This window comes from Colius striatus, chromosome 1, assembly GCF_028858725.1.
Source record: "Colius striatus isolate bColStr4 chromosome 1, bColStr4.1.hap1, whole genome shotgun sequence".
Lineage (NCBI taxonomy): Eukaryota > Metazoa > Chordata > Aves > Coliiformes > Coliidae > Colius > Colius striatus.
The window spans coordinates 153,211,523-153,236,862 of NC_084759.1; the positions used below are offsets into that span (position 1 = coordinate 153,211,523).

General features: G+C 53.3%; 1 protein-coding gene across 6 annotated transcripts; it reads left to right on the forward strand.

Moving 5' to 3' along the window:
• Positions 1-5: 5 nt before the first annotated feature.
• Positions 6-25,168, forward strand: SYNGR1 (synaptogyrin 1). Of its 6 annotated transcripts, none has more exons than XM_062012755.1 (6): positions 6-1,059; positions 1,146-1,362; positions 2,179-2,238; positions 16,200-16,437; positions 18,224-18,369; positions 20,789-25,168. In XM_062012755.1, exons 3-6 carry the CDS (start codon positions 2,224-2,226, stop codon positions 21,005-21,007), a joined length of 618 nt encoding a protein of 205 aa, XP_061868739.1. In that variant the 5' UTR covers positions 6-1,059; positions 1,146-1,362; positions 2,179-2,223; the 3' UTR covers positions 21,008-25,168. The 6 variants fall into 6 exon arrangements, with proteins under 6 accessions (XP_061868739.1, XP_061868749.1, XP_061868729.1 ...); XM_062012765.1 differs by having other exon boundaries at positions 6-124; positions 253-1,362; XM_062012745.1 differs by having other exon boundaries at positions 6-1,362.
• Positions 25,169-25,340: the final 172 nt, after the last annotated feature.

A 25,340-nucleotide genomic window follows, 5' to 3' on the forward strand; every position in this document is an offset into this window, starting at 1 on the left:
CGCGGCGCGGAGCGTGAGGCGGTACGGGTCGGGAGCGGGGCCGAAAGAGCGCGGAGGCGGCCTCTCGCGGGGGTTACGCCGGGGCTGTCGCGACCCGGATGGAAAACAGACCAACCAACTAACCGTAGGTGTCTGGCGGCCCTCCTGGGAAACGTCAGTGCCCCGCGCGCCACGGCGGAAAAGGGTGTAGCGGAGTTGAAAGTGCGAAAGGAGAGGGTGGAATGCGGTAAAGTGCGTGCGCCGCCTCTGCAGGTGTTCTAAGCTGCGGGTCTTTATAACCGTATGCAAAGCCCTGACGGCCCCCGCGTCATCATCCCGACGTGTGTAACGCCAGAAACTGCGCCCCACTGCAGCCTTCCTCGCTGAGCAGCGTCCGAAAGTCACCTTCTCGTAACGAGCTGACAGTGAGCTACCCCACAACACCCCGACGTGGCGTTTAACCGGGTCTGTTAAATGGCTCCGGAGCCGCAGGGAGCTGCAGTGCCCCCTCCCCAGAGTCAAAAAGCACCCGACAAATCCTCACTTGGGCTTGCGAAAGCTGTCAGGCAACGACGTGAAGAAATGCGGTAACACACCAAACCAAAATCAAGGCGATAAAATAGGTTTCCCTGCTAACGCTGGCACCCGTTACTTCTGCATGCAGCCCAAAATAGAGAAGGACACCCCGTAACTTCTGTCCTTTCGTGCAGGGACACACGTTCCCAGGCCGCTGGTGCGTTCGTCAGGGGCTGCCTCGTGCTGCGTGCTCCCACGGTGCTTGGTACAGCGCTGCTCCAAACAGAGCCTCTGTGTGCTGGTGTTGAACTCATAATAAACAATAAAACCAATGAGGCTAAAGTTAGGCTGTGAAAAAGGAACTGGAAAAATCAGACCTTCTGTGGGGACCTGCCTGGAGCTGTCGTTATTCATGCTATTACGTTTCTTGCTCGGTCTACAGCTGTTCCAGCACACAGATAAAGCACCACCAGGACCAGCCGTTGTCTCTGAGAGGTGTTGGCCAGCTCAGCCCACGTCAGAAACCCAAAAACATGGGAGCTGGTGCTGGAGCATCTCTTCAGGGTAGGAGTGAGGCAGAGCTGAGGTGAAACCTGAACAGGGAGGGAACTAGGGAGCAAAAGATAAATTATTCACTCTCTCTCCGCCAGCACTGGGAAATCAGACCCAGACAAAGAAGCTCCCTCAGGCTTCCCTGCATTGGGAATCATGTGAGCACTGTTGGAGGGTAATGTGATGTGGCACACGTCTGCAGATGAAACATTCCCAAAAATTCCTCTGGTCCTCAGACAGAAATCCTACACCTCCCGCTGAGGAGGGGGAAGATGGACCACCTTAAGGGACTTGGAGTGGACCCACGTCTGAGGGGTAAGAGAGGGTCATGGGGACAGGCAGAGCTGCCCGTTTGGCCTGGGCAGCTAAAAGCAAGGTGAGGAGGTATCAAGAAAGCGATGCCGCAAGATGTGGCCTATCCAAGACCACCATGAATTAGGGTAAGGACAGGTACCCTCCTGGCCTCATTAGCTGATTACCCATTTTTCATGTCAGTGGAGACACAGGATATGCACCCCGTGGCTGGGAGAGCTGTGGGCTTCATCTGGCCCCACAATCCAGCAGCTGAAGGCCAGTCCCTTTTTTAGAGGTAATACTCCTGGTCGTGGCTCAAACTGTCAGCCTCAGCCAAAGTAACCCATGCTGAGCACGGGCTTCAGATAACTGGCACATCATCAGGCATCCAGGTTGCTGGTAGACTCAGCTGATGGCCACATCCCACTGCCTACAGCCCCTCTCTGGAGAGAGGATGCAGGACATGGGCAAAGGGAGGAAGCTGCTCGTAGCTGCGATGGTATTCGATATATCCAGGGGGTTACCTCTGGAAAAGAACCAAACTATTGAATGATAAGATCCACCTCCACCACATCCAGAGGCTGAATAAATTTGGAATAAGTAGATAAGGCTTGTATTATTGTAAGGAACATGGGCCCTAATTCACCACTGCCTGTGGTATGAAAGTGTATGATGGTACCCAGAACCGGTTGGAGCTTCCCAGACATGAGGCACACAGAATTTGCCCTTAGGCTCTCCTGAGGCTTGTAGAGGAGGATGTGTTCGACAAACACAACACTGTGGGGAGATGGGTGCTACCAGGGATGGCTCCTGACCTTCCTCCTTCCTCCCTGCCAGGGACCACAGTACTGCATGGAAGCCACTTGAATTGCCACCGCGGGGATGCTGACCTGCAATGTAAGTGCTGGAACTTACAGTTATATCAAGTTACTGCAGACATTAATTAAACAGTTCAGGCAAACGTCTACCTATAGACGTATAGATTTTCTATAGACCTATGGAAAATCCCACCACCAACTGTAACACAGATAAGCTATTCAGCATGGGGAAGCTGGTTACCCAGCTAGCGTGAAATAATTAAGGAGGGCATATCTGAATGTTAAACACACTTAATCTACACTCAGAGACCTTCCACTTCCCCTCAGCAACTCCAGTCTTTGCAAGTCAAGTAGGACACAAGGTCAGAAGCTTTGCTGGAGAGATTCTGTGTGCAAACCTGCAGGAAGAAGACCGTATGGACCAAGCAGTTGCTTCATTTGAAGGACATTTTATTGCCTGCCCTAATCTGGCAGACAATGGGAAGGGAACCGGTATGAACTGGAGGGCCAAGGGTTCAACTGTGCTGGTGCTGCAGCTTATCTTCACGAAACACAGCTGCCCCATTCCCAGAAACATTCAAAGTCAGGCTGAACAGGGGTCTGAGCAACCTGAAGGTGTCCTTGCTCATCACAGGGGAAGGTGGACTAGGTGATTTTTAAATGGCCCTTCGAACACAAACCATTCTATGATACTATGGCTGGATGTGATGGGGGAAGAGTCCATCTGCTGCCTTCATCCTGTCCCTCCAAAGATGCCACACAAAGGACGAGGGATGGCTCCTCACTCTTCAGGGTGCTGCTCCTAATGGGTGGCCAAGGGTGGGCTTTAAAGGCTCTTTTATGTCCCCTATACATTTGCCTCTAGCTCCTGCCCTGAGCTCTTGAGTTGCAGAGCTGAACTGTAGGCTCTGACAAGAAAATGGATTTGGACCCAAGCAGAATGAAACAGTCAAGCACTAGAGGAGGGTGAAGCACTTTCCCCATCCCACTGCTCTGCCCTTTGTTCCCTTGCTGCTAACCTGACTGACTTCATAGGTGGGACCTCGAGGCAAGTCGGGTGGAAGCTGTCTAGAGGGTCATTCTGTTTCATCACCCTCTGCACCTGCACCTGATGGTCAGGTGTAGCACCATCACTCGACCTGCGTCCAGAGCAGAAGCAGCTGTTTTACTGGCATATCTGGTTTGTTTGGCCAGGTCCAAACACTGTTTGTCCTGAACACTGGAGCATTTCAGACAACTGTTGAGCAAAACCAAACTTCTCTCGTCTTCATTTATCTCCCCTCTTTCATTCATCTCCCTCAATTCCTGGGGATTTAGACTTCAGCACATGGGCTTTTTGTATTTCTACGCCCTTCAAAGATGTCCTGGCACTGTAAGACCTCACAGAGTGCTCACAGTGTTCCCATCTTGTCCTTCAGCCACCTGCTTCCAGCAAAGCTGCCGCCTGTTTTGAGTTGAGTATCTCCATGATGAAGAGCTAGAGATGTCCCATGGTATGCTGGGTGGCATTGCAGTGCAGAGCACCTCAGCTCAGCTGAGTTGGGGCTTCAGTTGTGTTCAGGCTGAAGCAGACGAGCAGACTCGAAACAGTTTTGGCTTCTGCTGCCAAGCTTAGGGAACCACATTACAACCTGAGGGCTTGCTTTTAATTTCCCTGGTATTGATATAGATTATCAGGGGCTCTGCAGAAGCCAGCAGACCTCTGGTACACACCTACTCTGCGCAAAAGGCACACTTCAAGGAGCTTGAGCCAGCTCTAAGGCTGGATGGCTTCTCCTCAGGCATCCCTCCCTGGCTGTGCCAGTAGCCATGGTGGTACTGTGAATGCTGAGGAAGCCCTGGTGACTCCCAAGGCTGCAGCCAGAGGGAAGTGAGGTGCACATCTTCCAGCATCTGCCACCAAGAGCCAGAGAGGGTCACCACAGAATCTGGACTCCTCATGTTTGCAGAGGGCTTTTTTCCTGCTGCCCCTTCCCAGGGACGTGGTGTCTGTAGGGTGAGGGATGTTAGAAAGGAGAGCCCAAGGCACTGTTTGCTGCAGCATGATTTTGGGGCTCAGCAGGCAGCTCTGTTCCCAGTGTGTGTGCAGGCCTGCACCCAGGGCTCATCACCCGTGCCCACCCGGGGCTGGCCCAAGGGTGCCAGCCTTACCCCTCTGTGGGGGCTGCAAGTAGCCAAGTGCATCATCTGGGCTGTGTGGCAGAGGGGTGTCGGGCCAGGGGGGTGTGTGAGTGTCTGCAGGGCTGGCACCGCACTTCTGCGAGGCTCTACCAAAACAAAGCGGGACAGCACCCCTGCCTCCCTCTCCCTCCGCCGGGGTGCTGGGGTGCCCTTCTGATGGGGAAGTGTTCACCCTGCTGCTTCCTAGCACATCCCCGCCACGCTGCACCTGCCGTGCCCTGACCCTCCCACCTCCAACGGCCCCCAAGCACCCCTCTCCTCACGCTCTTGCCCTGCTGACAGCCCACTCTCCCGCTTCCCCCTCCCGCCCCGTGGTGTGGCGCAAGCGGCGGCGGGGAGAAGGGGGTGGGTGCGCGCTCGCGGCACGTCCCCGTGGGCGGGAGCGCGCGGCTCGTCGCCGCCGCCGGGCTGCCAGGCACGGCTCGGCTCGGCGCGGCTCGGCTCGGCACGGCTCGGCTCGGCTCAGCCCGGCACCGCCCGCCGAGCCCCCCGCCCGCCTCCCGCCCACCCCCGCGCCGCCATGGACGGGGGAGCCTTTGGAGCGGGGAAAGCCGGCGGCGCCTTCGACCCGAACGCCTTCATCCGGCAACCGCACACCCTGCTGCGGCTCGTCTCGTGGGTAAGGGCCCGCCGGCCCCCGGGGGGGCTGCCCGGGCACCGGGGCGGGGGGGGTCCCGGTGGGCTGCGGGGCGCGCGGGTGCGGGGATCTCTCTAGGGCTGCGGGAAAAGGGGGGAGGGGGTCGGCCCATACCCCGACCTTTCCACGCACCTGCGTACAGACAGATACAGAAAAAAAGTAGCTAATTCCGTGTTATGCACCACTACATATTATTCTGCATTATCTGGTATCAGGATTATGTGCTGTTACATGCTGTATAGTAGTTATCCCGTCTTTATTGTTCTGTGTTTCATGTGTGTTTGTGTGTGCCTGTGTATCCACATAGATCCACACAAACGTTGGCTGGTATGTTTCCACTCATCTAGAAGTATGTATGTGTATGCCTCCATAAGCGTGTGTGGCCGTGTCTCCATAGGTATACATACATGTGCATGTATGTTTGGATATATCAACTTGTCTCTGGGTTTATAGAGCTCCGTGTCTCTATACCGCCATACAGATATGTGTGCACACGCAGACGTACCGCTGTATGTACGTATGGAGCTGTGTGGATGGATACAGGGAAATACACATATAGGGCCATATGGGGTGAGAGCACTATGGGGTGAGCTGGCTTGGACCATGAATGACCCCGTCTCTGTCTCTGCTGTTTTCGGGCTGGTGAGTTCCTCCCCATCCCCCGCCTCCCCTGCCGTGCTGATGAGTTTATGGCAGTCACGGGGAGGCAGCAGGATGTGGGGTGGTGATGAGGGTGATGCTGCAGTCCTGATGTGTTTCCTCAGTGGATCAGGGGTCGCTGGGCTCTGGCCTATAGAAGCTGGACTTCACTCTGTGTTTTATCCTCATGGTCTCACCGCCCCCCCCCCCCCCACCTCCTTTCCCCTCTGTAATTTGTGGGGCAGGGGGAAAGGGGGGATTAACGGGGGCGGTGGGGAGGGCGTGGGGTGCCAGGTGGAAGGTCTGTCCCTCTTCCCGTGATGCTGATCCCATGGCTGCCCGTGGGGCCGACGCATATGTGCAAGAAGGTCATTGGGATTAAGGGAGTGAGAGCTGCAGCACCAAGCCAGCGAGGGAGAGATTGAGGTCTTGGCTGGGAGCGGAGAGGGGAGGGCAGGGAGAGGGAACAGAGGAGACACATGCGCACCAGAGCTGGGAGGAAAAGCGTCAGCCTGGCTCTGGGAAAATAAAATAGAAGCAGTGCCAGGTGAGGGAAATCAGGAGGGAAAGGGAAGGTGGCCCGACTTGCTGCTGGTGGTGGGGAGGCAGCCCTGGTGATGTCCCCTCTGGGTGACTCAGAGGGCGGCCTGAGAGCCCCAAGACAGCTGAGGACGTGGTTAATGCCAGCAGGCAGTCTGCCTGTCCACTCGCCCGAGCTTGTTTACGATACGGCACATCATGCCAGAAGCAGGCTGGCCGTGCTGGGGCTGCCGCTGGGCAAGGGGCTGTGTGTGCCCCCGTTCCTGGGCGGGTGGAGCGGAGCCAGCCTGTGTGCCTGGCAGTGGTGGACGTGGTGTGACCTACAAAGGCTGTCCCGTTGCTAATCTCTGTGGCAGAATTTCCTCTTTCTCTCTCTCTTTCTCAGCCTGACAGTTGGCTTCCCCGCCCCCCCCCCCCTCCCCCCCCCCCTTGTCTGAGCACTGCGGGATTTTGGCTTCCCAGAGGCACCAGGTGAGGGAGAAAGAAAAGGAAATATGTTTGGTTTGTAATTAGGTACCTGCTCTGCTTCAGAGTATCTCAGTCACCACCAGCTCGCTCGCCGAGCTCAGCTCCATGTCCTGCAAGGTCTCCTCAGGCAAGGAGCTCTTCCTGGGTGCTGGCATCTCCTTGGGACCCTGTGTTTTTCCCACCTGCTAATCTGACCTTGATGGAGGACAGGACAGGATTTACCCTGGTCGCTTCACTTGGCCATGGAAATTAGTGCTTTTGCAGGAGCTGGAGGTGCTCCAGGTCGGCAATCCAGGAAGGGAGGCTGGCCTGGCCATCCTGGTGCAAGGCTACGCCTGCACCTCTTCTCTCCCGAATTAGGAGTTCCTTCTCCTGCTTTTCCATTGGCTTGCTCTTGTCTGTCCTCCTGGGCATCTCTCCTTCTGCAAAGCCAGGGAGGCTCACCTCAGGTATTTAATTGTGGTTTTGGTGTTGTTTTTTGACTCGAGACCAAAAGGGGTCCTCATAGGCACCGAAGACCTATCTCACGCCGTCACAAGCATCAGACCCTTTGTGTCTCTTCCGTAAATTGGTTGAACTTGGCTGGAAAAAGAATAGTTCATGGATTTTTTTTCCCTTCTTGCTCCCTCTGGGAGAGGATTCAGAGGGTTCGGCAGCTCCAACAGTCAAGGCCTTCCACCATAAATCTATTCATGGCCAGATTTTTATCTGTTTGCTTTTGTGCTCTTGTGCCCTTCAGTTTAAATGGTGCTTTTCCCTCTCTGGTGTTTTCCCCTGGGTGTATTTATAGGCTGCAATCGCATCCGCACTCAGCCTTTCTACTGCCAGGCTCTATGAGCCAGACTCTTCTGGTGGTGAAGGGCTCTCCCTCCCTGTGGTCTCTGTCAGAGTCCTTCCTTTCACCTGCTCTTGCACACACTGGAAGCACCTTGCCTGCCATCTCCTGAGGTCTTGTTTACCTTTATCCTGCTCATGGCTTGGGTGGTCCGTCATCTCTCCAGAGCAAGCTGGAGACTCTTTTTGGCCTGTTTCACATGATGAGCTTTCCCTGAGAGCAGAAATTTTCATGATCGTTTCCCCAGGCAGTGACCTTGTGCTCAGGTCATGCTGCCTTTTAGCAGACTCTGTGATGGCACAGAGGTACATATGGCTTTGTACCAACAGGCAGCAAAATTGACTCCTTCCCACGGTGTTTGCAGCCCAATTGGGACGGTGGCAAATCTGCAGGGAGAGCTGCAGGATCAGGAGCAGATGGGGTGGTGGAAGATTATTTGTGTTGCTCCTTGCTGGGGAGGAGATGAGATAGGTTTGACGAGGAGGATGCTAAGCTATGGAAAGAGGTTAGCAATTCTGGAGCATCTGTCTACCGTGACAGTGTTGTGAGGCAGCTTGGGTTTCTGGGGTGCTTCAGAGGTCAGCTGCAGCAGAATAAATGTGCATCTCCCTACTGAAAGGTTGCCTTGCATGGGTGCTGGTGAGTGGTGGGGGTCCTGCAGAGCACCCACGTCAGGTTTGGGTGTTCAGCCTCAGCCTTTTGTCTGTCGCTCCCTGCCCCAGAGACACTTGCCTGGATGAAGCAGCGCCCTGTAGCTCAGGGAGGCAGCCCTCTGGAGCAGGCCCTCCTGAGCATCTCTGCTGAGGATGCGTCCAAGGGTATCTGGATCTTGCAGCAAGGGGACTTGTCTGACTGGGCTGGACTGAGGCTTGCCGACCAAGGCAAAGTGCTGCTGGAAGATCCTGGAGGCTTCCACACCTTTCTGTGGGGAGGGGCAGAACAACTCTCTCCCTGTTCCCAGTGACGCTGAAGAGAAGTCAAGCGTGGGCCCATGGGTGGGTTTTTTACCACCTTGACGTACAGACTTTACCTTCAGTCTGCTTAGGTAGACCCAACACCTGGAGACAGTGGTGCTACAGCTGGAGCTGGTGGAGCTAGGTGACCCACACTGAGCTGGAAATAAAGCAGGCGAGCGTGGGCACATCCCTGCCTAATCCCATTGCGCCCTGACCCCGCAGTGCTCTCCGCAGCCGGCGCGGGGGAGCCGGGAGGCTCCTTTGCAACCCGCAGGCGTTGGATGTAGCACCGGCTCCATAAATAAGTAAAATGCTAATTGAAGCAGGTTGTTCCAGGCGCTCCTGTCTGCTTGGAAACTTGCTTGCTGGAGAAACTGAAGCACTGCTCAATGTAAAAACCTCACAAGGCAAAAGTAACTCGCTTTTTGGAAGCAGGCCCAGAGAGGTGGCTTGACTGAGAGTGTTTCCAACCGCAGCCGTGCAGGCAAAGCAGCCCATTAAAACTTGCCACATGGACTGAGACACCAAGTCTGACACCAAGGGCATTGCCATGTCTTTGGAAGGAGGTTTCAGGGAGGAGGGATGCTGTCTCCTGCCTTGCTGGCAGGTCCTGGCTCGCCGCATTGACGCCCTGCTTGCAACACCCTCGTCCCTTCATGCTGCCCTTCACGATATGGAAAAGAAATATGCTGTGGGCTCTTGGTGGCAGTTCAAGTGAATCTTAGAGCCCAGGGGACACGTTAGCCTGAAACCAGCTGCAACCCTCTTCTTCTTTCTGTCTCAGCCAATAATTGAGTTGTAGCCCGTGTTTATGGATCACAGATCATGCTCTTTGCCTCTGTGATTCCTGGTCTGGCTGCCATGCTCAGTGACAGCATGCTTGTGAGATATGTTGGTGCATGATACAAGAAACACAGCACTTCAAAGCACCGTGCTTTGAGTCAAGCCCTAGGTTCAGTTCTTCATAGGATTCCCTTTCTTGGGTTGGCTTCAAAAGGTTTTTTGGGGATTGCTGTCACAGGGATTGGGTGAGAGACCACATCAGAAGATGAGCAGTAGATGCCATGGGGTGATTTGGGATTGGATACACCAGGTCACGTTGTTTTCACGTCATTTATTGTTCATTTCCAGGAAAGATCTTGGAGCAGGAAGCAAATCTCTCATTAATGGTGTTTGCAGATAAAAAACTGAGAAATAGCACATAGGCAGTCAGAAATATGAGCAAAAAAAGACAATCACATGTGAGCCACTGTTTCAAAAGGCACACAGGTGAGAAGCAGAGATGAGACACGGCCAAGGCAAACGTCTGGCAAGACAAGTCAGCAGAGGGGACTGGTGTGACTGTGAGAGGAGCAGACGTGGGTGGCAGTGGATGTGGTCCTCCTTCCACCTAGGGTGGCACGGCCAAGCCAAGGAGAGAGAGATGAAAGAAAACTGAAGTCTTCCTCGTGGAAAAAGATGCAACTTTTGGGCAGTTGCTTCGCTGTGCAGTGCCCTGGTGATATAGGGACCATCTGGAAAGCACAGAAGGACCTGGTGCCACCATGGAGGCATGGCCATGGAGAGATGTCACTAGTAGTGGTGGAACAGAAGATGCTATTTGACCATGGGAAGACTGTGAGACCTGTGGGACTGAAGTGACTCTCTGGGACACAGCTCCCTGTTACACCAGTGGGCATCTAGCCATGGCAAAGCCCTTCCTCTCTGCAGGGGTGGCACACAGGGCTGCTCAGTCCAAGCATGGCTGTCGCTGGAGGCTTCCTGGCTGTTGGCTCCCAGGGTGCCCCAGCATCATCCAGGGCTTGGGCTGCTGTTGGGGGACGGTCGACCCAAGTCTGGCAGGAGGTAGAAGGGTTAATGCCTGGCCTGATGGCTGCCAAGCCATGTGTGAAGAAAAGTGCAGGCTGGCCAGGAAATCTTGTCCCAGGTCCCGTGGCAGGAATTAAGGATGAGGAGCCTTTCTCCCCTCCATCACCTGCTCCGGCTCAGCCCCAGCTGGGGAGCTGGTGCCACGTGGCTGCTGGCCAGGGAGGGTGAGCTGGGAGGGAGGTGCTGGTGTGCCTGTGCCCTTCTCCCTGTTCAGGGGAATCAGGTACCAATGGGTACGAGGAGGCTAGCCCCGTCCAGCACACGCACAGGGCTCAGACGTGCCATCCAGACTGTGGGCAGGAGCCGTTCGCTGCCTGCGTGGTGCTGGCTGGAGGGAATAAATAGAGGCTGCCTGTTTCCAAGCTGCCAGTCCCATGCGTATCAAAGCTGCATAAGTTTCCTTCAAAATGAACTAAATTCAAGTAGATTTAATGATGATAACAATAACGATCCATGTCTGTGCAGGGCTTTCCAGAGACTCCATTTGCCAGTGGCTGAGTAAAAATGAAAGCCAGGTCATCTCTGTCAGTTTGTTGTTTGCACTCTCCCCGGCTCTTGCTTTCTTTTCAAACAGAATTATAACTGGTCATTACCAGATCAGACACAGAAGAGGTTATTGCTTCATTCTGCCCGAGGTAGATTTGATTTGAAGTCCCATGAGGAATATTATGCTGCCAAACTATTTCCTCTCTATAATAGAATGAAAAGGGGGGGTTTGGTAGAGGGAGAGGAAGCACACAGGCAGACAGCCTGTGACTGGAGAGCACCACAGCGAGCCTGAGTACGTGGCTTGACAGAAACCCTCTTCGGTCTCATCCCTAATATGACCACTGTGGGGATCTTGGGGATGAAGTCAGGAGGCAGCATGACAAACTCCTGGGATGAGGTGCGGCAGGATGCTAGTGCAGGCCGGATGCTGTCTGTGCTGCACATCCATCACATGATGCTCAGGAGCATCTGATGTGCAGCTGGGGAGGGGTGGCATGGTGGAAAGCCTCACATGACACTCAGGAGGTTTCGCCTGGCTTTCTGTGGGGCTGAGCCTGTAGCAGGGAGGGACTGGAGAGCCCTTCCTCTGAGGGCTCATCTTTTCCCCCTTCCCTCTGGCAAAATCAGATCATCCAGTTCAGCGGGAGTGAAAAGAAAAAAGGTCTTTTATGGTGGGATGCAGCCTTTTGCCTACTCTGTACTTTTCTTACCGTACTGAGGCCTTACACGCAAGTAATGGCCCCTTGAGAGGCCGGGACAGAGCCTCTCCCCGTGTCCTCCCCGCGGTGCCTAGCATTGCGTTTGTTTTGCTGTGTCTTTGGGCAAGTTGCTCTGTCTCTGTCAGCTTTGCAAAGCGCTTGGCTCTGGGCTTTGCTTGGTGTCCCAGAGCCCTTTGAGTAACACAAAAGTCCAGGGAAATGATGCAGCTGTGTGGACATGGTGTTTGAGGTGAGGAAAGCAGGTTCCCGGCAGCAACGCAGAGTCGGTCGTATCCTCTCCATGTGCTGCTTTCTGTCCCTTTTTTTCCGAGCATGGGTGAATATGTTACTGCTCATTCAATATGCACCTCCAGACAGGCTGCACACCTGCCCAATTAATGCTGCTCTCAGAGGCTTAAGGAAACCCTCTTAACCTAAAAAATCTAGTTCCTTCAAGTCCTGTTAACTGACTTAAGCAGCCTCGCTGAAGAAATGAGGCCGCTCGGGTGCACAGGGCCGGGGGCGGCTGCCTGATTTTCACCACCGAGCGTAGGAAAGCAGCTGACGATCCCCCTCGGCGAAGCGAAAGGATGGGCTGCGTTGGGAAGCGTTGGGATGCGGTGCTTTGCACCCGCCTCCTGGCAGCCTCCAGACAAGCCTTCCTTCCCCCCTCTCGGTGCTCAGTCAGGAGAAGACTCCCGCCATCTTCTCCTCGACCTCTCTTTGCAGCTGGACGTGCGTTTCGGAGTGTTTTATTCGTGACTGCAGGCGAGACTTTGTGCAGCGAGGACTCACTGTGCCACGTGGTGGTAGAAGGATCAGAGGGGGCAAGGGGCTTGCGCCAGTGCTGCTGGTAGGGAGGCATTTCTTCAGAAGTGCTGCAGATGTGATGGGGGCAGGAAGGTAGATGCTTCCTGCTTGCAGACATGGTGCTTTGTCTCTAATCCAGGCAGAAGTCCATGCCACACCTGCTGCCTGAATCATCTTTGCACGGGCACAGATTGGTAAATCGAGGAAATGAAAAATACCTGCTTTCTCTCTAAGGTGATTTGCTGCCTCAGCGAGCTTCCACCCACCCCACCCCCTTACCAACAAGAAGTAGCTGCCATGGTTGTACATGTGCAACGATTTTATCCTGAGGGCTGCAAGAACTGTGCTCTAGTAATTACCAGTTTGTCTCAAAAGTTGTTTGTGCACCTGCTGCAACAGTTTCTGGGTACAGGCATCACGGGGATAAAACAGATGATGCTGTCTGTCAGCAACAGCAGCAGTGGTTGCCTCCTCTCATGCTGTTGGGTTGAACCCTCTGGTTTGAGCCTGCCTGTTCTTGCCTAGTCAGCGTTACCCAGCCCAGCTCAAGGCCTCTGTGCACCACAGCGTTTTGCTGTGCCATGAGGGTGGTGGTAGGCTGGCAAAGGGAGCAAGCCCTTTCCACTGCCACTGGCTTGGCCTTCTGTGCAGCTCTGGGGAGTACAGCATGGAGCAGAGCTGATATTGCTGGTGAGGAAAACACAGATAGAAGGAGACATCCCTTAAGCTCCTGTGCTTTGGTTCATGGAAAGCTGTCCTCAGAACAAAGAGTACTTTGGGGTGGTTGTTTCAGGACACAGAACATAAACACCTGCAGTGACTTGTTCTGCTCATAATACCCTTAGTGAAATCTCCCCAGAAAACTCCTAAGATTATCTGAATTCAGATGATGGCTACTAGATCATACCTTGGGCACCTCTATGCTGTGAAACCAGTTTCTTTTCATTGGACAGAAAGTGTGGCATCTTGGCTGACAGATGACGGAGAAAGGAAGTTAGGAATGCCACCTCTGCTTGAACATTAGGGAGAGGGAGATGCCCCTCTTGTCTTGTTCTCTGAGCTGTGTCTTTATGACGTGCCAGCATAAAAAGGTACAAAAGAGCAAATGCAAAAAAGGAATGATTGTGCTTGTTTCAGGCACAGATGAGAGCTCTTCCAGGCCAGCAGCAAACCTAAAGATAAGAGCAGAGTGAAGGTGTGTATCAGGGTATGAGTAAACAGAGGTGACTCTAGGGAGAGGCCACTACAGAAGTTCATTCATCCCAAATGAGTAAGCAGAGGTTCACAATACAGCTCGTTGCATGGGTTGACCTGTGTCGGAGAGAGCACCACGGAAGAAATGACAGACACCAATATGGTTAGGTCATAACTCAGATTTTACTAACAAGCATCAGACTTTATAATCAGCAGCAAAGCTAGCATGTTTACACTATTTCTAATTGATCCTTCCTCTAACAGCCAGCTGCGCTTTTCTGCGATAAGCCTTGCAGTTTCACATACTGCTTCAGCCTCCTCCTTGCTCGAGCTTGTTATCGTGTAGGCATTCTTCTTCTTTTCTCACAGTTGAGAGTGGCTCAAGGACAATCTGCACATTAGTTCTCAAAGCATGGGTTGTTCACTGTTACCAGGCCGTGGCCTCTTTCAGACAGAAATTCTTCAGGGAATCAACATTTTACCAGTTTTGAGCCCTAATCCGTAACTGAGCACCAGGCTATACCACTTCTGAGGCTCCTTCTCATCTTCCAAAGAGAAGATATGCTGTGGCAAACGAGGCACTCACTTTGTAATCCCAATATGTGGAGGTTGGTACTGCAGGTGGCCACATCGATGCTGGTCATGACCTCACATTGAGAAGTTGCTTCAGGAGCCTGTCAGCTCCCCTCAGGTTAGAGGAGTGCGGTGTTACTGCCAAGGGTCCTTGGCAGGCCTGTGAGCCCAGCCTGTCATGAAGGTGTGGGACACGTCTCACTGAAAGAGCCTGGCTGCAATCGTGTGCAATGCTGCTGCTTTCCAAACCATTCAGGCTGTACTTTTGAAGACCAGACCTTTGCTTCAGGCAGAAGAGCTTTTTATGTAATTCTCACGGGCAATTTCTACAAAGCATAATCAGTCTTGATTTTCGAGAAGAAGAAAGAGGAGGAAGGACAAATCAGTTGTTTTACTTCTAAGCTTGAAAAGCTATTGTGGACTTTCAGAGAACCCATGCAGTCCCCACACTTGGGAGCACAGCCTTCCAGGGTTTTTTTTCTTGTAGATTTGCTCCAGTGCATCAAAAATAGGCCCAGTCTCAACAACCTAGGTGTGACTCAATTATGAACCTTGAGCTGAAAAATAGTAGTGGTGTCAGTGGGTATTTGTTAGAGCTTGGCAGCTGAAATGTGATCAACGTTGAGTATTTGCCCGGGAGCTGCTGGGGACCATGAGTAAGGTTTTTCCTCTGGTTCTTGATGCCACCAAACAGCAGAGGTCTGTGCTGTGGATCTCAGGCATCCAACGCCACCGATGACAGATGGTGTGTTGAGTTGGCATTAATCAACAGTTAATTTTCGCTGCGCTCACAAAGCTGCTTCTCTGCTTTGTGGGTTGTCTGCCACGTCTTCTTCTAGTCCTTGGGTGGGTTAAGTGGCCCTTCTTACCTCACAAACTCTCAAGACCTATGTCCAGAAGACTTGGCCACCTCATCTTCTTGTGGGCTGCTTCTCCTTGGGGGCTGAGCAGTGGTTCCAAGGGTGCCAGGCTCCTGTTGCACAGACAGCTCCCTGGATAGCAGAGTGTACTGGTGGCATTCTGATGTGTGTCATAGGTACATTAATCTTCATTTGAGCTCTCATTTCTCATCTGCCTGGAGCCCTCGCAGGCAGCCTGCAGATGGGCTCTGCTTACTGAGGATCTTCAGATGCCCTGCAAAGAAAAATTGGTACCTGCTGCCTTAATCTTCTTCTCTTTCTCCTGTGGCTGAGGGGGGAAGCTGTTGGTTTTAAATGCTGGACAAGGGCTGTAAATAGCTCTCTGCTTTGGTGAACCTGCTGTGTCAAAGAGGGACAGCCTTGTGGCAGGCAATGAAGGCTAAGCCTGTGAGCGAAGATTAGACCAGCAACTGTGGATTATGGCATTTCTACCTGGACTCATCCTTAATTCTGCCCGACTTAAAGTAACACGCGGCGGTTGTGGTGACGATGGGTAGAGGGGACCCGTGGTGGCCCTGCCAGGTGGACCCGGAGAGGTGAAGTCTGTGGGGAAGGATGGAGGGTGTCAGTGTAGGGGTGAGTGTGCAGAAGGACAGGTGATGTCATGGGCTGGGCTGGTGGAAGACTAGTGGAACGGGGTGTGCGACGTGCGGGGAGATTGGACGAGCGGGAGCCCGGCAGAGTGGAGCTGCAGAGCAAGCAGGGCTGTAGATTGTGGGAGGGTACATGGGGAAAAGAGCCTGGTAGCTGGATAGATAAAATTAGTGAACAAATGCGTGGTAGAAACAATGAATTCCTAGAAGGGAAAGGAGTGGGTGGGAGAATAAGTGCAGACTAAGAGGATTTCCACTACTTGGAGCCCTTGTACGCCACAGGCACCCGCAGCAAAACCGTATCCCGGTTTACACTCTGTGTCCCCTCCCCCGTGTGTCTGTGGGAAGCCACCCTTAGTGCAGACTGTGTCAGCTTTACATTGCTGTAGATCAGATGGATAAAAAGGCTCAATCTAAAAGTGTCCTATTTTAAGTTAATCCTCAGAAATAAAATGAGACTATCTCCCCAGTAAATTCTCTGTGGCTACGGCCTGGGCAAAGGCAGCGGGACAGGAGCTCAGCGGGGCAGGTGCGTGTGAAGGGTGTCTGTGCCCTGCAGAGTTGTGCTCCTTTGTGCTGGGCCACAGAGAGATGGAGCTTGCTCTGACGTGTCTCCTGCCTCCCTCCCTCCCTGCCAGGTGTTCTCCATCGTGGTGTTTGGCTCCATTGTCAATGAAGGGTACGTGAACCGCATGGAAGAGACGGAAGAGCACTGCATTTTCAACCGCAATCACAACGCCTGCAACTATGGCATTACCGTGGGTGTCCTCGCCTTCCTCAGCTGCCTTCTTTACCTGGCTCTGGATGCCTACTTCCCGCAGATCAGCAGCGTCAAGGATCGCAAGAAGGCAGTGCTGTCGGACATCGGAGTCTCGGGTGAGCCGTCGAAAGAGGGAGGGAGCTTGTACCTCCTTGCAGGCCGGGTCCCTGCTAGCATGGAGGTCTTTGGGTTCCTTACTCTTTCAGGCCTTTTCTTTCTCTCTCTTTCTTTCCCTCTTTTCTTTCCCTCAGCCAGTCTGGCTGGTGCCTCCATGTTGTTCTTCATAGGCCTAGATCAGAGAGCCCTTTAAGATCAGCAGATATTCCCTCCCTTCCATGTTTGTGCTTGGTAAGGCCAAGTGTTGATGTTTTGAAGATGATACTTCCCTCTTTTCCAGCTCCAAGTGATTGACCCCTATATATTTTAACATAAAAAGCTGTTGAGGGTTACACACAGGCTGACTAAACCAGTCCTGCTAGGTTACCTGGCGCTCCCCATGTGAATTGCTGTGTAAGACCTCATCATAGAACCACAGAATCACAGAATGGTAAGAGCTGGAAGGGACCTCTAGAGATCATCCAGTCCAACCCCTCTGCTAAAGCAGGTTCCCCTTGATCAGGTCACACAGGAACAAGTCCAGGCGGGTTTGGAAACCTTTGGAAACCTCCAGAGCAGGAGACTCCACACCTCCCTCACCTGAACAGGAAGGAAGTTTCTCCTTGTGTTTTAAGTGGAACTTTTTGTATCCCAGCTTTTGTTCATGACCCCTTATCCTGTCACTAGAGACAACATAAAAAAGTGCCACCCTCATCCTCTTGACAAACGCCCTTTTAAATATTTGTAAGTGTGAGGTCCCCCCTCAGTCTTCTCTCATCCTGAGGCTTATTCTATCATTCTATCTCTCCATACCCAGTATTGTGAAGTGACAGACAGGGATGGTGCGTGTGTACACACAAGTGTAACGACAGCGGCATCACGAGGAGGTGCTTTGCTCTCATGCTGTGATCCCGAGTCACTCTCCTGGTTTACTCTGGCCACACAGCAACCTTCCCCAGGTCAGGGCCTCCCCACAACTTGTGAAAGGAGCCATGAGTGGAGTGAGGGCAGGATCAGCTGCAGCATCTGAACTAGTTTCAGACCTCTGGCTTGTGAGTCTGTCCACGGTTAGCCCCTTGCCTGGCAGTTCTGTGTACAGCTAACAAGAGAAAGGCAGGGGAAGGGCAGAGCCCTGTTTTGCTGCTGATTATGAATGCCTGTTTTCCTTGCTATTACCAAAGAGGATGAGTCCCACTCCTCCTCACCAACTCACAATCTGGGCTTGGGGCTCCCTGCTACCTTTACCCCTTTCCTGTATTGCATACTGCATATTGCATATAAATATGCAGCATATTGATGACCCCTCAGCAGCTTTCCCCAGTGTGAGCCCCTGTGTGCTGACCCAGGAAAAAGCCTGTCTGCAACTGCAGGGCAGCTGCTTCCCACTCTTCTGCAGCTCCCTTGGAAGGAATTGCTTTTTGCTTGTCCTTGCAGGACAGTCTTGCAAAACAGTGGCTGTTTCCGAGAGCGCAGGTGATCCCTCCTGCACTGGAAGCCCTTCAGGCTCCCTCCCAAGGCCAAATGCAAGTCCTGTGATCAATCCAAACACAAGCAAATGAACTCTCCTGAGGTACCTTCTGCAGACATCTATTATCACCTTGACAATTTAGCCCTCGGCGAACCTGCCAGCTCACTTGGGCTTAGACAGGCTGCACAAGCCAGAGTTTAGCCCAGTCTGTAACACACTGGTGGATCTTGTAGGGTTGAAGTTTCCAGAGAAATGTGATGTGTTTGTGTTCTGTTCACATATACCTTTTTGATGTCTCTCCCCTTCCCCTTTGGCGTGCTGGTGCTGGTTCATCCCAGCCTTTTGGGCATTCCTCTGGTTCGTTGGCTTCTGCTTTCTGACCAACCAGTGGCAAGCTTCAAAACAAGAGGACAACCCAATGAATGAGGGAGGAGATGCAGCCCGAGCAGCCATCACATTCTCATTCTTCTCCATCTTCACCTGGGTGAGTACAGCAGCCATGTTGTTATATCAAGTGTCCTCTGCCCTATATTAGCTTGCCAGGAATGGAAGGTGACTGGCCGAGAGTGATTCCCTCTGAGCTCTCAGTTCACATGGCTTCTGAGAAGGAAAAGCAGGAGAGAAGATGGTTAGGAGGTAAACTTGGGAAACAAAGACCCAGAAACATGGAAGGATGTGCTTATTAATGCTCTAGCACCATGGGAGAGTCCCCTATCCCAGTAAGGAGTGTCCTTGACAAACCTCTAACATGACCTTGGACAAGCCAGCTCCCCAGGCATCATTTTCCCTGTGTGTTAGAGGACTTTTTAACAGCATTTTCACCTCACAGACACTAAGAGAAGTTGCACCCATCTCCCCTCCCTGCTGTGTTCCCATCATGTGAAATGTCATCAGCGGCCACAAGTGTCCCTCTGGGCTCTCTGTCTGTCTGCACCCATGACTGCGGCTCTGCCTTGCTGGATTGCCTCTTGGGAAGGTGATGGTGCCATCTCTTAAGACTGCCCTTTTCCCAGCAGTTCCCCTTCATTACTAGTTTCCTGGAAAAACTGTGGTGTGCAATTTAAGTATCCCCCATGTCTTCCTGCCGTCACTGAAAGCACCAAGCTGGAGTGGTTTCCGTCTGAAGTGACAGGATAGTGCCAAGCAGAAAAGCGTTTTAGGCCAGTTTCCACGCGTAAGTCCTTGTGGCTTTATCTTCTCCTCTCCCCGTGGGCTTTAACATTTGTCAGGCACCGGGTAGGGAGGGTGCTGTAAGACCACAAAAGCTCTTAGAGAGGAAGGAGGGCTGCAAGGGGTTGTGCGGTCAGCACCCTCGCCAAGGTGACACCAAGCAGGGCCAAGGGACAGCAGGGAGGGGTGTGAGTGTCTGTCCCCCGTGAGCTGTGTCCCACACTCTTGTGCTGCGGAAAACCCCTTTCAAGCTCCAGCAGAAAGTGTGGCAAGGAGCAAGTGTTTTGCAAGGAGTCCCTCGGGACCCTTTTTCAGGTGTCACCATTTGCAGTGCTCCTCCCTGGTTCACAGGCTTGCAAGTGACTAAATAGGCATTGTCTTTTCCTGTTTCTTTGGGGATTTTATTTCAAGCAAATGCTCTGATTTGCTCTTCCTTACTCATTCTCCTTCACACACTCCTCTCTCTCCTCACAGGGTGCCCTCACATTTCTGGCTTTCCGGAGACTCAGAGACATTACTTTTCAGGAAGAATACAACACCCTGTTCCCTAACTCCCCGTCCTTACTGCCTTAGTGCCCCTCACTGATGGGGGAATTGGGGGGAGGGGGTGGAGGGGTGCAGCTGAAGGAGGTTACTGAGCAGAGACAGTTCCAACCGTCCAACCGCCCTGGCCATAGGTGTGTGGTCACTGCAGGGCACGGGGTGGGAAGATGTGGGCCATTGAACTGGAGTGAGGTTGTCCACCGAATGGAGGATCTCCCTCTGGGGAACTGGAACTGTCAATTCCTTCTCCTCCTCCTCTGCTCCCTTCTCTCCCTCACTCATACACTAACTAATGCTGTGTAACACCACTGTGCCTTTCTTTTGAAGACTGCTCAGGCCTAATACTTCAGCCAGGAGATGCCCTCTGCCCCCACTACTCTTATGTCCTCCCATTTCCTCCCAGCCTTTGTTCCCCAAAAAATGCTCCCCCTGTCACCTGCTGGACTGCTCACCTCTATCAGGGACACTCTGGGACAATGAGCTGTGTCTGCTGGGGTCTGTGATGCTAAACTCATGCCAAGCTCCCTCAGCCCACCAAAACGTGTCCTGCCTGTAGTGCCTGGGGCAGGAGGCAGCAGTGTGCTCACTAACCATCCCCTGGTTTGGGAAGCAGCCGCCTTGCTTCCTGCTGCTCCTTCCCAAGCTCAGTGCTGCCGGTGAAGGGGTTACAGGGAGTGACCACTACCTCGCTGTTCTGGGTCAAACCCTGCTCTCCTTCCTGGCCTCTGCAGGCGAAAGGGCTGCTTACATCCAGCTTGGCAGACGAACCTCCTGCGGTGTTGCTGAGGCAAATTGCCCTCTCAGGGGCAGGAGGGGCTGAGTGGGGTAATCACATGCCAGCTGAGCCTCTGCCACCCCGTCGGTGAAGCCCCGCAGCCGGGCAGGAGGTGCCCAGCACAGCCCAGAGACAGAGGGAGCCCCGGGCAGGCTGCATGCAGCCAGCCAGGCTTGCAGCCAGCCTTGCCCAGCCCCGCTGTGTCCCGGCAGGCTCGTGCTGTCTGAGGGCCAGCCTGAACCCCCGTGCTCCCGAGGGTGTTTCACCGACGCTCTGCCAGGCGGGCCTCGCGCACTAATCCGTAACCACTACTAACCCCACTTTTGTTTGTTTCTCTTTCTCGGTACATTCCCCCCTCTCTTTCTCCCCTCCCTCCTCTGCTTCCCCTCTGTTCCCTCCACCTCCTCTCTTAAAGGTGGGCCAGGCATTCCTGGCGTATCAGCGTTTCCGGCTGGGTGCCGACTCGGCCCTCTTCTCCCAGGACTACATGGACCCAAGCCAGGACTCCGGCATGCCTTATGCTCCCTACACGAACGAGGAGGATGCTACAGACGCGGTGGGGACTTACCAGCAGCACCCCCCGGCAGATGCTTTTGACACCGAGACACAGGGGTACCAAACGCAGAACTACTGAGCCGCCGATGACCCCTTTCCCACCCCCTTTCCCTTCTGCCCCCTTTCCCACTGCCGGCAGAAAGCCGAGGCACAAACCAGACACAAGCGTGCGTTAGTGGCACAAGAGGTGGCTCTCAGCTATGCTCCAGCCTTCTGGGTCATCTGTTTTTATTTATTGTTTTTTAAAAAGGAAAAAAAAACCACACCCCAAAACAACACACACACACACAAAAAAAAAAAGGTTTCCCAATCACCTCTTCCTTCTCCTCCTCCAGCAAAACTACCTGCCAGAACCAAATGCTTCCAAAATCTGTCACTGCATTGTGACAGGAAGGTCCCTGCTTCCCTCCTCTCCCTCCTGCCTTGCTGCGGAGAGCAGAGTCTGGCCTGTGGGCAGGAGAGGGGTTATGGCACCAGCAGGAGAGGGGAGGAGGTGTTGGAGGCAGGAGGGAAGGAGTGAGAGGGACTGGGGACCTTCCAAGAAGAGATGGTGTGGCCAAAGGCTGGAGTAGGTGTGGGAGCACCCGAGTGTGGCTGGAGGGCTTGGCAGCTCGGGGAAGGGGAGGTGTTGGAGTCAGCGTGCAGGAGTGTGAGGGGAGGTGTGGGGCCGGGGAGGAGCCCCAATGACATCCCCTGTGCAAAGACAGCTCTTCTCTGCCCCATGCTAGGGAGGGAGGGGAGCTTTATTTTTAAAGATTTTGAGGAGAAGTGGTATTGGGGGGTGGGGGGGAGCACAAAGAGGTAAAATGGAAGGAAAGGAGGAAGATTTGCAGGTACAATCAAGAAACCACAGGCGTGTCTGTAGGTTACAGCAAGAGACTTACAAGAGAGCAGAAGGGCAGTGCTGTGAGAGTCCCTCCTTCCCTTTGGATTGAGGTGGAGGTGGTTCCTTCCCCTCACCTACACATCCTGCTCGCCACTCACTCTTCTCAGACCAGTGTTTGGTGAGGCAGGAGGGGAGCCATACCTGGTCCCTTGCCCCCCAACACAGTGCCCGTGGGAGGAAGGACGGAGGAAGTGGGCTTCTAGGGTGCCCTGAGAGCCCTCGTCCCCAACTGGGCTGGTTTGAGGGAAAGAGGGGAGCTTTGCCATTTCACTGTGGGCAGGAAGAGGAGAAGAAAAGCCAGTTTGGCTCTTCAGGTCTAGTTGAACCCTCCTCCATTCTTCTGCTACCACATTGCAAAGCCTCTTGCTGACACCATCTTTGTAGCACATAGGAATGGAGCAGGACTCCCCCCTGGAAAGAAACACTGCTGCTGGGATGGCCAGCACGTGTCTGGCTCTTGCACAAGGATGCAACCAAGCAGGGAAGGGTCCTGCCTCCCACTCAAATGGGTAGGCAGGTGTCTTGGTGTACAGAGAATTGGTTGGGACCAGACTGAGCTCTCTAGAAACTGATCTTACCGTACTTGACGTAGACTGTTCTTTAGTGCGTCTTCTGCAGCATCTCAGGTTCCGGCTGTCTTTAAAGCCTCACCTAGGTGGCAGCAGTGGCTCTCAGATGGAGCTCATAGGGACATCATTCCACTCTCCTCCTGATTTTACTTTGAGACAGCTATGGAAGCACACTCTTTATTCTGGGGTAGAAGTAAGGTCTATGTGTGAAGATGGCCCTTAAAGGGAAATAACTCATCAATAGCCACCTGGACAGTTCTCGCCAGCACAGACATCTCTGAGCACAAGAAGCAGGATATTGCCTCCAAGTAGCAGAGAGCAGGAGCAGATGCAAGATGCTACCCTCGAGCATCCAGCCTAGTCTCAGTAGCACCCTTAGTCGGGAGGATGACACATAGATCTGGCCTGCAGTTGCATGAACATCACATCTGGAGGACACAGAGGTTACTGGTCCTTTCCCTCCTCTCAGCACAACTCCTCTCCAGCTGCCCCATAAGGATGCGGAAGGAGTGGAAACCATAGCGCTGCAGGCCCCAAGAGGGAAGGGGAGCAGTTGTTCTCTGCTGAATATAGGCACTATTTCTACGTGCTCCTCTCAGCAGGCTTGTGCTGCTGGAGGCTGTCCCCAGGGCTTGTTCTCCCCATGGCTTGCCCTCCCTTGCTGGTGGTTAAGCACTGGTGAGGATGGGAGAGGGGGATCAGCTGTCCCCGTGCACGCACCAGGAGGGAGTGGGCGCACATCCCTTTGCTCTGTGGCTGTGAGCTAAAGCAATACTGTAAATAGGAGGGATATTTTTTTGGAGGGAAGCCCCCCTGGGCTTCTTTTTCTGTGGGCTCAGCCTAATATTTAGGCTTGGGAGGGGGTTACTTTATTGAGAGAGGTTCGTTATGACTGTGGCTGTGGGGGGAGCTCCCTCCAGTCTGTCTCTCCCGCTGGGGGAGAGGAAAGAACGAATGATGAGGTGGAGGAGGAGAAAAATTAGTTGTACTCACCCAGACTCATCTGTGTCATCCTTCGTGCTTTCGTTTTGGGTGGTGATGGGGAACCAAGAGGAGGAGGAGGCTATAAATAACCATCCCTCAGCGCAAAAATGTCTTGTACTTTTTGGAAGCAAGTGCCCATCACCTGTCCCCTCTCCATGGGGAGGGGGGTGAGGGACCAGGCGCATGAGGAGAGGTACAGACCATAGGTGTGTGGGGGGCGGGGGGGGCGGTGCTCTGCTTTGGTGTGTAGCACAGGAGCATCTTACATGCCCTTTCTCCCATCACAGTTATGTAGATGGTTGAACACCATTTGGGGCTGACTAATGAGCAAGCTTTTTCTTTATCTTCATTGGCTTGCTTCTCTCATGTGACCAGCTTCTGGTGGGTTTGAGGTAGGAATGAGCCTCCCCCCCGTAGCTGGCACCTCAGTGAGACATGAGCCAGGTGGCTTTATCCTCTCTGTCCATTTCCTCCTTGATTTGTATCACAGGAAAGGCAGTGGCATGGCAGGGGACACTACAGTGGTAGATACTCGGGCAGCTTCTTGGTTTTGGGACAAGACGTTATCTTCCTTGTGTTGAGATGCTTTCAGCCTTTGCAGCAGAGGGTGGGTAGCGACAGACCTGGAAGTGGGACTCTCCTTGTTTGCATAGAGCTCTTTAAAATGCAGTTTCCAGTGGCATTTGACTGTTTCTGCAGATGGTGAGAGGTAGGGACCTATCCAAAGGGCCTGTTATCTTACCTTGGGCGCTTCTGGTAAGGTGCCGCCTGTTTCTGGTGATCGTAGGCAAGACCAGGTGCCGCTTGTTTCTGGTGATCATAGGCAAGACCTGAGTAGCTGGCTGGAACGTGCCCCTTTTAGATCCTAACCGTGGGTGAGATCAGCCCCACTCGAGGGATTAGGAGATCAGAGGGAAGGCTGTGTGAGCGAAAACGATAAGGCGGCTTTCTTCCCCCTCTGCCATTCGTCCAGATTACAGAGGATTATGCCTCCCCTGTTGGGAGCAATGGCCCCTTGATGTCTTCTTATCCCATGAAGCCCCCGAGTAAAGGACCATTTTGTGGAAGTAAGGTCTGTGAAGGGCAAAGGGATGATGAAACTTTGCCCCTGTTCTACCCGCGGTTTCAGCCTCCTGACGTGTCCCCAGCCCACGTCCCCACCACGCTGTTCATCACCTCATCACACCCCCTTCCCCTCCTCGTTTTCTCCTGGCAGTTCCCTCAGGGGAGGAGGCATCTTTGCCCCTACACCCTCGCAAGCACTTGGGAGGGCCCGGGAAGGCAGTGTTGTGGGGTGGTTCCCGTGGGAGTCTCGGCTCCGGTCCCCAGAGCAGGTACAAGGCAACGAGCCCAGCGAGGCCACCTCGTGCAGCAAGTCCAAGCCATCCATCCAGACAACCCCCTGCTGCCTGCGTGGCATCTGTACCACCCCCTGGGCTGCCCTGCCCCTTCCCCTGCCGCGTTACTGCCTGTGTATAGTATATATATTATATATATATATTTAAAAAGATGTATAATATAAAGCTATACATATATACGTATATACGATGACTCATGGATGGCCTGCCGCATACAGGATCCCTCTGAGTGGTCTTGTCTCAGCCCGAGTGTCCCCTCACCCCTCTGCCCCCTCACCCTCCCCGTCCGTTCCCGAGTCCAACTACAGCGAACCCCGCCACCTCGGCACCTGTGTTTACAATGTCCTATATATTTGTGGTTAACAAAGTGAAGGTGGTAACTACTGGTGTCTCAATAAAGTTATGACGTTCAAAATAACCAAACTATATGGAGAAAAAGAAAAGAGAGGCCTGGATTGTCTTCTTTGGGAAGGGGTGGCTTTTAGAGAATCATAGAATCCTTGCAGTTGGAGAAGACCTTTAAGATGATCGAGCCCAATCACTAACCTCACACTGCCAAGCCCACCACTAAATGAAACCGTGTCCCTCAGCACCTCATCCATGTGTCTTTTAAAG